We start from the raw sequence: 11,669 nt of genomic DNA on the forward strand, positions 1-11,669 counted from the left end.
TAGGAGAAACATGCCCATATCATGATGCTTGCACCACCATGCTTCACTGTCTTCACTGTGAACTGTGGCTTGAATTCAGAGTTTGGGGGTCGTCTCACAAACTGTCTGCGGCCCTTGGACCCAAAAAGAACAATTTTACTCTCATCAGTCCACAGAATATTCCTCCATTTCTCTTTAGGCCAGTTGATGTGTTCTTTGGCAAATTGTAACCTCTTCTGCACATGTCTTTTATTTAACAGAGGGACTTTGCGGGGGATTTTTGCAAATAAATTAGCTTCACACAGGTGTCTTCTAACTGTTACGACACTTACAGGTAACTCCTGGAGCTGATCAATGGGTGAGCCTTTGCCATTCTGGTTATTCTTCTATCCATTTTGATGGTTGTTTTCCATTTTCTTCCACGCGTCTCTGTTTTTTTTTTGTCCATTTTAAAGCATTGGAGATCATTGTAGATGAACAACCTATAATTTTTTGCACCTGCGTATACGTTTTCCCCTCTTCAATAAACTTTTTAATCAAACTACGCTGTTCTTCTGAACAATGTTTTGAACGTCCCATTTTCCTCAGACTTCAAAGAGAAAAGCATGTTCAACAGGTGCTGGCTTCATCCTTAAATAGGGGACACCTGATTCACACCTGTTTGTTCCACAAAATTGACGAACTCACTGACTGAATGCCACACTACTATTATTGTGAACACCCTCTTTTCTACTTTTTTTTACTAGTAGCCCAATTTCATAGCCTTAAGAGTGTGCATATCATAAATGCTTGGTCTTGTTGGATTTGTGAGAATCTACTGAATCTACTGGTACCTTGTTTCCCATGTAACAATAGGAAATATACTCAAAACTTGGATTAATCTTTTTAGTCACATAGCACTACTATTATTCTGAACACTATATACGAGGTCTATTAGAAAAGTATCCGACCTTGTTATTTTTTTCAAAAAACATATGGATTTGAATCACGTGTGATTACATCAGACATGCTTGAACCCTCGTGGGCATGCGAGAGTTTTTTCACGCCTGTCGGTTACGTCATTCGCCTGTGGGCAGTCTTTGAGTGAGGAGTCGCCCACCCTCTCGTCGATTTTTTCATTGTTTAGGAATGGCTCAGAGACTGCTGCTTTGTTTGATCAAAATTTTTTCAAAACTGTAAGGCACAACTGAGTGGACACCATTCGATAAATTCAGCTGGTTTTCGGTAAAAAATTTTAACGGCTGATGAGAGATTTTGGTCTGGTAGTGTCACCGTAAGGACGGCCCACGGCGCGACGGCGATCTGCGCTTCGAGGCGGCAGCGTCTTGCCGTTTCAAGTTGAAAACTTCCACATTTCAGGCTCTGTTGACCCAGTAAGTCGTCAGAGAACAGAGAACTTTCAGAAGAAGTCGGCATGAGGAGTTTATTCGGACATTCCATTGTTAACGGACATTTTGTAATGAAAGAACATGCGGGCAGAGTCGCATGTCGGGCCGGACCCGACCGCGGGTGGTCGCGACAGGAAAAACACCTCCGTTGGAAACCTTAACGGGCAAGTTGGAACATGCCCAAGCTGTTAAACAATTTCTCAGTTACTCACTTGTTGAAAGCCATCAAAAGCCGCCTGAATTTTACAAATGGTTTTCAACACGGAGGTGTTTTTCCTGTCGCGGCGCACACAGATTTGCCGAGTCGTCACGGAAATGACTCGGGGAATTTGCGCGCACGTCTTTCATTAAAAAATGTCCTTAAACAGTGGAATGTCCGCATAAAGTCCTCATGCCGGCCTCTTCTGAATCTTCTCTGTTCTCTCACGATGTCCTGGGTGAATTAAGCCTTAAATTAGGATGTTTTCAGCTCGAAACAGGCCGACGACGGCGCCTGGAAGCGCTGCAGGATGTCCCGCTCCGTGGGAAGTCCTTACACCGACAGAAACACCCCATAATCTCTCATCAGCCGTTAAACTTTTCACCGAAAACCAGCTTAATTTCTCAAATAGTGTCCACTCGGATATTCCTCACAGGTCCAGAAAAAATTTTGATAAAGCAGCGTGCGCCGCCTCGAGCAGTGTGTGAAACAAAGGAATTCAGCCAAGAGGGCGGGACCACATCTCACTCAAGGCCTGCCCACAGGGAAATGACGTCACCGACACGCGTGAAAAAACTCACGCATGCGCACGAGGGTTCAAGCATGATTGGCGTAATCGCATGTCATTCAAATCCATATAGTTAAAAAAAATAATAAAACAGTCGGTTTATTATCTAAGAGACCTCGTATATATATATATATATATATATATATATATATATATATATATATATATATATATATATATATATGTGTGTGTGTGTGTGTGTGTGTGTGTGTGTGTGTGAATAGCCTTCAAAGAAGACCCAGGGGGGCCTACTAGCAACTTCTGGTCGACTTTGGGAGGCAGTTAAGATTCCTGGACATCACTGCAGCAACAACACTAGGGCCAGACATGGTCTTGATGTCCGGGATAAGTAAGCAGGTGGAGCTGTTGGAGCTAACTGTCCCCTGTCACCCTGAGCAGATGGAGGAAGCGCAGGAACGGAAGAAGGTCAAGTATGATGTCCTGATTGCTGAATGTCGAAGGAATGGGTGGAAAGCCTGCTGCGAGCCCATCAAAGTGGGTTGCAGGGGCTTTGCAGGCCAATCTTTACATCGGGTCCTGGGACTCCCAGGGATCTGCAGGGGATTGCACAGAGGGAGAGCCATAAAAAGCATCATGGAAGCTGCTGAAAAGGCTTCACGTTGGCTCTGGTTGAAGAGGGAGGGTGAGTGGCATATTCACCTGCATTTGAGTATGTTTACCTGGGCACAAGTTGGGGTCTGATCACCCCTGGCAGGGTCACCCGAGCGAAGGTGTCTGATGTAAGACCTGAAACCTCCTATGACCCTGGGTACATCACTGAAGGTGTGTTGTAGAACATATACAGTGGGGAAAATAAGTATTTGACCCCCTGTCAGTTTTGCAGGTTTTCCCACCTACAAAGAATGGAAAGGTCTGTAATTTTTAATCGTAGGTACACTTCAACTGTGAGAGACAGAATCTAAAAAATATCCAGAAGATCACACTGTATGATTTTTAAATAATTAATTTGCATTTTATTGCATAAAATAAGTATTTGGCCCCCTAGAAAAACAGAGCTTAACAATTGGTACAGAAACATTTGTCTGCCATTACAGAGGTCAGACGTTTCCTGTAGTTCTTGACCAAGTTTTCACACACTGCAACAGGGATTTTGGTCCACTCCTCCATACACATCTTCTCCAAATCTTTCAGGTTTGGAGTTTCAGCTCCCTCCAAAGATTTTCTATTGAGTTCAGGTCTGGAGACTGGCCAGGCCACTCCAGGACCTTGAAATGCTTCTTACGGAGCCCCTCCTTAGTTGCCCTGGCTGTATGTTTGGGGTCATTGTCATGCTGGAAGACCCAGCCACAACCATCTTCAGTGCTCTTACTGAGGGAAGGAGGTTGTTTGACAAAATCTCGCAATACATGACTCCATCCATCCTTCCTTCAATACGATGCAGTCGTCCTGTCCCCTTTGCAGAAGAGCACCCCCAGAGTATGATGTTTCCACCCCCATGCTTCACGGTTGGGACTGTTTTCTTGGGGTTGTTCTTATCCTTTAAACATGGTAAGTGGAGTTGATTCCAAAAAGCTCTATTCTGGTCTCATCTGACCACATGACCTTCTCCCATGCCTCCTCTGGATCATCCAGATGGTCACTGGTGAACTTCAAACGGGCCTGGACATGTGCTGGCTTGAGCAGGGGGACCTTGCTGCCCTGCAGGATTTTAAACCATGACAGCATCATGTGTTGCTAATGTAATCTTTGTGACTGTGGTCCCTCAGAATCATCCTTACCCTACAAAGTGAGATCTTGCATGGAATCCCAGACCGAGGGAGATTGACAGTCATCTTGTGTTTCTTCCACTTTCTAATACATAATCAGAACAGTTGGTGTCTTCTACCAAGCTGCTTGCCTGTTGTCCTATAGTCCATCCCACCCTTGTGCAGGTCTACAGTTTTGTCCCTGGTGTCCTTAGACAGCTCTTTGGTTGTGGCTATGGTGGACAGGTTGGAGTGTGATTGATTGAGTGTTGAACAGGTGTCTTTTATACAGGTAACAAGTTCAAGCAGGTGCAATTAATACAGGAAAAGAGTGCAGAATAAGAGTGCTTCTTAAAGAAAAATTAACAGGTCTGTGTGAGCCAGAATTCTTGCTGGTTGGTAGGGGATCAAATACTTATTTTATGCAATAAAATGCAAATTAATCATTTAAAAATCATACAATGTGATTTTCTCTCTTTTTTTTTTAAGATTCTGTCTCTCACAGTTGAAGTGTACCTATGATAAAAATTACAGACCTCTCCATTCTTTGTAGGTGGGAAAACATGCAAAACTGACAGGGGGTCAAATACTTATTTACCCACTGTGTGTATGTATCAAATCAAATCAATTTTATTTATATAGCGCCAAATCACAACAAACAGTTGCCCCAAGGCGCTTTATATTGTAAGGCAAAAGCCATACAATAATTACAGAAAAACCCCAACGGTCAAAACGACCCCCTGTGAGCAAGCACTTGGCGACAGTGGGAAGGAAAAACTCCCTTTTCAAAGGAAGAAACCTCCAGCAGAACCAGGCTCAGGGAGGAGCAGTCTTCTGCTGGGACTGGCTGGGGCTGAGGGGAGAGAATCAGGAAAAAGACATCCTGTGGAAAAGAGCAGAGATCAATCACTAATTATTAAATGTAGAGTGGTGCATACAGAGCAAAAAGAGAAAGAAACACTCAGTGCATCATGGGAAACCCCCCAGCAGTCTAAGTCTATAGCAGCATAACTAAGGGATGGTTCAGGGTCACCTGATCCAGCCCTAACTATAAGCTTTAGCAAAATGGAAAGTTTTAAGCCTAATCTTAAAAGTAGAGAGGGTGTCTGTCTCCCTGATCCGAATTGGGAGCTGAAAGCTGAAGGCTCTGCCTCCCATTCTACTCTTACAAATCCATTTCTCACAGTATTACTAGAGGTCAGGGTAATGCCATCCAGAGTAAGGATCTGGGTAGACACCATGTTTCTAAGATTTGTGGGGCCAAGTACAATAACTTCAGTTTTATCTGAATTTAAAAGCAGGAAATTAGAGGTCATCCATGTCTTTATGTCTGTAAGAGATTCCTGCAGTTTAACTAATTGGTGTGTCCCCTCTGGCTTCATGGATAGATAAAGCTGGGTATCATCTGCGTAACAATGAAAATTTAAGCAATGCTTTCTAATAATACTGCCTAAGGGAAGCATGTATAAAGTGAATAAAATTGGTCCTAGCACAGAACCTTGTGGAACTCCATAATTAACCTTAGTCTGTGAAGAAGACTCCCCATTTACATGAACAAATTGTAATCTATTAGACAAATATGATTCAAACCACCGCAGCGCAGTGCCTTTAATACCTATGGCATGCTCTAATCTCTGTAATAAAATGTTATGGTCAACAATATCAAAAGCAGCACTGAGGTCTAACAGGACAAGCACAGAGATGAGTCCACTGTCTGAGGCCATAAGAAGATCATTTGTAACCTTCACTAATGCTGTTTCTGTACTATGATGAATTCTGAAACCTGACTGAAACTCTTCAAATAGACCATTCCTCTGCAGATGATCAGTTAGCTGTTTTACAACTACCCTTTCAAGAATTTTTGAGAGAAAAGGAAGGTTGGAGATTGGCCTATAATTAGCTAAGATAGCTGGGTCAAGTGATGGCTTTTTAAGTAATGGTTTAGTTACTGCCATCTTAAAAGCCTGTGGTACATAGCCAACTAATAAAGATAGATTGATCATATTTAAGATCGAAGCATTAATTAACAGTAGGGCTTCCTTGAGCAGCCTGGTAGGAATGGGGTCTAATAGACATGTTGATGGTTTGGAGGAAGTGACTAATGAAAGTAACTCAGACAGAACAATCGGAGAGAAAGAGTGTAACCAAATACCAGCATTACTGAAAGCAGCCGAACATAAAGATATGTCTTTGGGATGGTTATGAATAATTTTTTCTCTAATAGTTAAAATTTTATTTGCAAAGAAAGTCACGAAGCCATTACTACTTAAAGGAATACTCGGCTCAATAGAGCTCTGACTCTTTGTCAGCCTGGCTACAGGGCTGAAAAGAAACCTGGGGTTGTTCTTATTTTCTTCATTTAGCGATGGGTAGTAAGATGTCCTAGCTTTACAGAGGGCTTTTTTTTATAGAGCAACAGACTCTTCTTCCAGGCTAAGTGAAGATCTTCTAAATTAGTGAGATGCCATTTCCTCTCCAACTTACGGGTTATCTGCTTTAAGCTGCGAGTTTGTGAGTTACACCACGGAGTCAGGCACTTCTGATTTAAGGCTCTCTTTTTCAGAGGAGCTACAGCATCCAAAGTTGTGCTCAATGAGGATGTAAAACTATTGACAAGATAATCTATCTCACTCACAGAGTTTAGGTAGTTACTCTGCACTGTGTTGGTATATGGCATTGGAGAACATAACAAAGAAGGAATCATATCCTTAAACCTAGTTACAGCGCTTTCTGAAAGACTTCTACTGTAATGAAACTTATTCCCCACTGCTGGGTAGTCCATTAAAGTAAATGTAAATGTTATTAAGAAATGATCAGACAGAAGGGGGTTTTCAGGGAATACTGTTAAGTCTTCAATTTCCATACCATAAGTCAGAACAAGATCTAAAGTATGGTTAAAGTGGTGGGTGGACTCATTTACATTTTGAGCGAAGCCAATTGAGTCTAATAATAGATTAAATGCAGTGTTGAGGCTGTCATTCTCAGCATCTATGTGGATGTTAAAATCGCCCACTATAATTATCTTATCTGAGCTAAGCACTAAGTCAGACAAAAGGTCTGAAAATTCACAGAGAAACTCACAGTAACAACCAGGTGGACGATAGATAACAAATAAAACTGGTTTTTGGGACTTCCAGTTTGGATGGACAAGTCTAAGAGTCAAGCTTTCACATGAATTAAAGCTTTGTCTGGGTTTTTGATTAATTAATAAGCTGGAGTGGAAGATTGCTGCTAATCCTCCCCCTCGGCCCGTGCGACGAGCATTCTGACAGTTAGTGTGACTCGGGGGTGTTGACTCATTTAAACTAATATATTCATCCTGCTGTAACCAGGTTTCTGTAAGGCAGAATAAATCAATATGTTGATCAATTATTATATCATTTACTAACAGGGACTTAGAAGAGAGAGATCTAATGTTTAATAAACCACATTTAACTGTTTTAGTCTGTGGTGCAGTTGAAGGTGCTATATTATTTTTTCTTTTTGAATTTTTATGCTTAAATAGATTTTTACTGGTTGTTGGTGGTCTGGGAGCAGGCACCGTCTCTACTGGGATGGGGTATTGGGGGGATGACAGGGGGAGAGAAGCTGCAGAGAGGTGTGTAAGACTACAACTCTGCTTCCTGGTCCCAACCCTGGATAGTCATGGTTTGGAGGGTTTAATAAAATTGGCCAGATTTCTAGAAATCAATCAATCAATCAACTTTTTTCTTATATAGCGCCAAATCACAACAAACAGTTGCCCCAATGAGAGCTGCTCCATCCAAAGTGGGATGGATGCTGTCTCTCCTAACAAGACCAGGTTTTCCCTAGAAGCTTTGCCAATTATCTATGAAGCCCACCTCATTTTTTGGACACCACTCAGACAGCCAGCAATTCAAGGAGAACATGCGGCTAAACATCACTCCCGGTCTGATTGGGGAGGGGCCCAGAAAAAACTACAGAGTCCGACATTGTTTTTGCAAAGTTACACACCGATTCAGTGTTAATTTTAGTGACCTCTGATTGGCGTAACCGGGTGTCATTACTGCCGACATGAATTACAATCTTACCAAATTTACGCTTAGCCTTTAGCCAGCAGTTTCAAATTTCCTTCAATGTCGCCTGCTCTGGCCCCCGGAAGACAACTGACTATGGTTGCTGGTGTCACTAACTTCACATTTCTCAAAACAGTTGCCAATAACCAGAGTTTGTTCCTCGGTGGGTGTGTCGCGGAGTGGGGAAAAACGGTTCGAGATGCGAACGGCTTGGTGGTGTACACGAGGCTTCTGTTTAGAACTACGCTTCTTCCTCACAGTCACCCAGCCGGCCTGCTTTCCTGGCTGCTCGGGATCTGCTGGTATATATATGTACTCTGTGTACCTTGGGTACACAAAGTAGTCCTGCGTCCTGAGAACACAGAGTATGGGCCATTACATAGGGTGTAATTAGGTCCGCTCGGTAGGGTAGGAGATGCTACTCTGTCATTTCATAAGTTACTAACAAAATGTGAAAATCAGACCTGAGAGAGACAGGAGTTGTGACCAAGTGGGGTTAGTGCACTTGGTTTCGGTGTGGAAGGTTCCCGGTTCAAATCTCACTCTTGCCACATGTGGATGTGCACATGATGTAATGAAGAGGTTACTCAGGCTAAACTTTAGTCTAACTTCTGAGTAGTCACTTCTTTAGGCACTGAAGAACTTTACACCTTGAACATTTTTCTAGATAATTCTGACATTAAATGTACTGTCAATGACTGACCAGCAGGTGGAGCTCTTTGCCAACAATAACATTTCCTCTTTTGTCTGTCTGGTCAATACAAACTCTTCCTTTCCTTGTTTGACATAATCATGATCAGCATAATGTGTTGAAGAAGTCAGACGTTGGTACTTGGTGAGTATTCTGTTTATTCTGTAAAGATTCCGAAGTGTAGAAAGAATGATACAACAGTGCTTGATCAGATATTTCATAAAAGTTTTTTTTAAAGTGATCATAACACCGTACGTCCAGATTTTTTTTTTTTTTAATCTCAAACCAAAATAAATTTGTAACAATCGACACAAGTGCATACACTGCTGGTAGGAGCTTGAGCTCCAGTTTGACTTTGGATGGTTTAGCACCGTTCTCATAGCAGTTCCACAAAGATGCAGCTTTGTTTTCAGAGCAGCTTCGCATAGATGCAGCTTCATTGTTGGAGCGGCCTTGTAAAGACAGAGCATCGTCGTCGGAGCAGCTCTGGAAAGACGCAGCATCGTCGTCGGAGCGGCTCCGGAAAGACGCAATGTCGTCGTCAGAAAGAGACAGCTTTGTTCTAGCAGCAGCTCCGGGAAGATGCAGCTTCATAGGATTCATGTAGTGACTCATAAACACAAGGATATTCAGAGGAGAGCACAGGTCTCCTCATTTGGCTCTCTAGCTAGCACAATATCTCACTCTGTCAGTGTCTAGGGATCAAATTGATAATTTTGCTTGAAAACGGTAACAATATTTGATACAACTACAGCTTAAACATTTCCAAGTGTACAGAAAGTAACACAAGATTTATTTTTTTCCCCACAGTTATGGACCAACACTGATGCACTTTAATTTTTTTGTTTGTTTTTTTAAGGACAGCACAGTAGCTGGAAAGCGAGGTGATGGACAGCTATAAACACATGGACAGAGCTGAGTAAGGCAACGTTAGCGTGACAAGCCTGTCTTTGTTTGCAGCAGTGCATTGATCTGGACAGCGCTGTCAATAACTGTACGGCAGTGTGGCTTTAGCATCGCTGTCTGCATTAGTGCATTGTGTGTGTGTGTGTGTATAGTCTCTGTGTGTAGCTGAACTGCAAAGTGATCACCAACATTTACACAGATCCAAAGAAAAACATGTCTGATTGCATCTGGACTTACAGTGACTATAGAAGAGTAAATAGATTTAGAAAAAAAAAAACAGAAAAAGTTGAATTCAAGGCAGTGCTGAAGTACTGGTTGCTTAAAAAAAGTAAAAAAAAAAATTCACAAAGCCAAGAATAACATTTCCATGACACCTCTTTTGTTTGTCTCGTCAGTACAAACCCTCCTTGATAGTGCAGTTTCAATCATATATATAGATATTTCTCCCTCTGTCTCAAAACAGTATCTCTCACCCCGTCTCGTCTTTGCTCATTCAAGTCAGTTTTCCAGTCAGTGTGCGTCTTCTTTCTTTTCTTTGATCCCTCGTACTGACCTCATTGTGCACCCTCCCCACACAACCACAAAGAAGCATGAAAGGCTGAAACATCACAGGAATCAAAGGTGAGAAGTTCTTTCTTTTGACGATGGCAGGAAGTGATGGCAGATGGGGGCGGGGGGGGGGGGGGGGTATTCACAGTTACAGTCAGAGTCCAACAGTCCAGCTACAATCACATCTGCTGTCATCATGAACACTCGTCAGACCGTAGCCACGAAGAAAGTCGGCCTCAAAAACGCCACCACCCTCCAGGTTGTCGTCACACCTCCAGCAGCTCCATCCTCCGGCGGTCCCTGGCACCAAACACACGAGCAAAGACGTCACTACTGTTGTCACAGGTGACACATACTCAGGTCCATGAGTAATTAGCAACCCAGTCTCATGGCATTTCGTGGCAGCATTACGAAACGTACATTAATCTATGGGTTTGTGACGGGGCATGAAAATGGGGCGCTTTCGTTACAGGGGGCAGGAATTCATTTGGTGGGGGGGTACGAAATGTGGGGTGACCGGGGAGGTCTGGGGGGGTTAGGGTTAGGGGAGGGTAGACGCATGCTATGGTTAAAGTTAGGAGAAGGGGGAGGATTATATTGTAAATAGCAAAATAAAAAACGGTGTCCCAAAAATGGGGCGCTTTTCATGACGGGGGCACGGAAAAAAAAACACGAGACTGGGCTGGTAATTACACACTAACAATGTCTGCCTCTAAACCACCACAGTGGAGTTGAAATGAAACAATCAAGGTGGGCCTGTAGTGGAGACAATCGACCTGTTTCCACTGCAGGAGTGCCACTTTTGCACGTGTCTTCACCACAGGGACCATATTTGAAAAGTGATTTTCGGTACATTTCTTAGGGAGAGGCAAGTCCCTGCTGTGGGATATATACTCTTGAGCAGTTCTGATATGCTGTGGGCGGGAGTCAATGCTAAGTGGTCAAACTCATTCACAGATGACGAAAAACCAAGCAGCACTATTTGTGAATGTCAAAGTATAGGTGCCCTGACAGTTGCATGACTTTGATCCGCGCACTTGCACGCTCTCTGTCATGTAGGAGAGTAAACTCTTCACAAACCATTGTAAAATGTGTGCGGCTTCGTGCATGTGCACAAAGAAAATTTTTAAATGTTCAAAATCTCTGTCATGCATTATGTGAACATTGTGCAAACAATTAAAAACACCGCGAGTGCGAGTGATTGCGTCAGCGCACCGCATCAAAACGCAGCTCGTGATCGATTATAATGAGATGTTTATTCAATCATAAGCATACTTTAACAGGTACTCATAAGAAAGAATGAACATGCAACTGTTTTACCAAGCTGTTACAATATAAACATTACAAATAATTACCTTTTAGACTGTTCCAAATGTTTTTCCACCTCATGAAGCACACAAGAGAGAGAGAGAGAGAGAGAGAGAGAGAGAGAGAGAGAGAAGCTGCTGCTGAAATGGTCCTTTGTGATTCTGGAAGCAATTAGAGGTGTTTTCAACAGCCAAAAACTGAGCGAAAATGATTAACCCACTACGAAATAATTATTCTATATACGCAATGTCCAGCGGCACAAAGTGCAGCATCCAGCTGGGAACACAGAGGGTGGCATCGTCATGACGAAGTGCGTAAGAGTGTGGAGCCAAAATATG

At 42.8% G+C, this 11,669-nt stretch overlaps 1 protein-coding gene across 1 annotated transcript in view; it reads right to left on the bottom strand.

Annotated features, from left to right (window-relative positions):
* Nucleotides 1–8,706: 8,706 nt before the first annotated feature.
* The window catches only part of si:ch211-232b12.5 (zinc fingers and homeoboxes protein 3), a 28,090-nt gene continuing 25,127 nt past the window's right edge, over nt 8,707–11,669 (bottom strand). Inside the window, exon 3 of the mRNA XM_034167268.1 lies at nt 8,707–10,323. Within this exon, the coding sequence (XP_034023159.1) occupies nt 10,290–10,323 (34 nt within the window). The 3' untranslated portion in view covers nt 8,707–10,289. The remainder of the gene's footprint in view (nt 10,324–11,669) is intronic.

Source organism: Thalassophryne amazonica, chromosome 3 (assembly GCF_902500255.1).
Source record: "Thalassophryne amazonica chromosome 3, fThaAma1.1, whole genome shotgun sequence".
Classification (NCBI taxonomy): Eukaryota; Metazoa; Chordata; class Actinopteri; order Batrachoidiformes; family Batrachoididae; genus Thalassophryne; species Thalassophryne amazonica.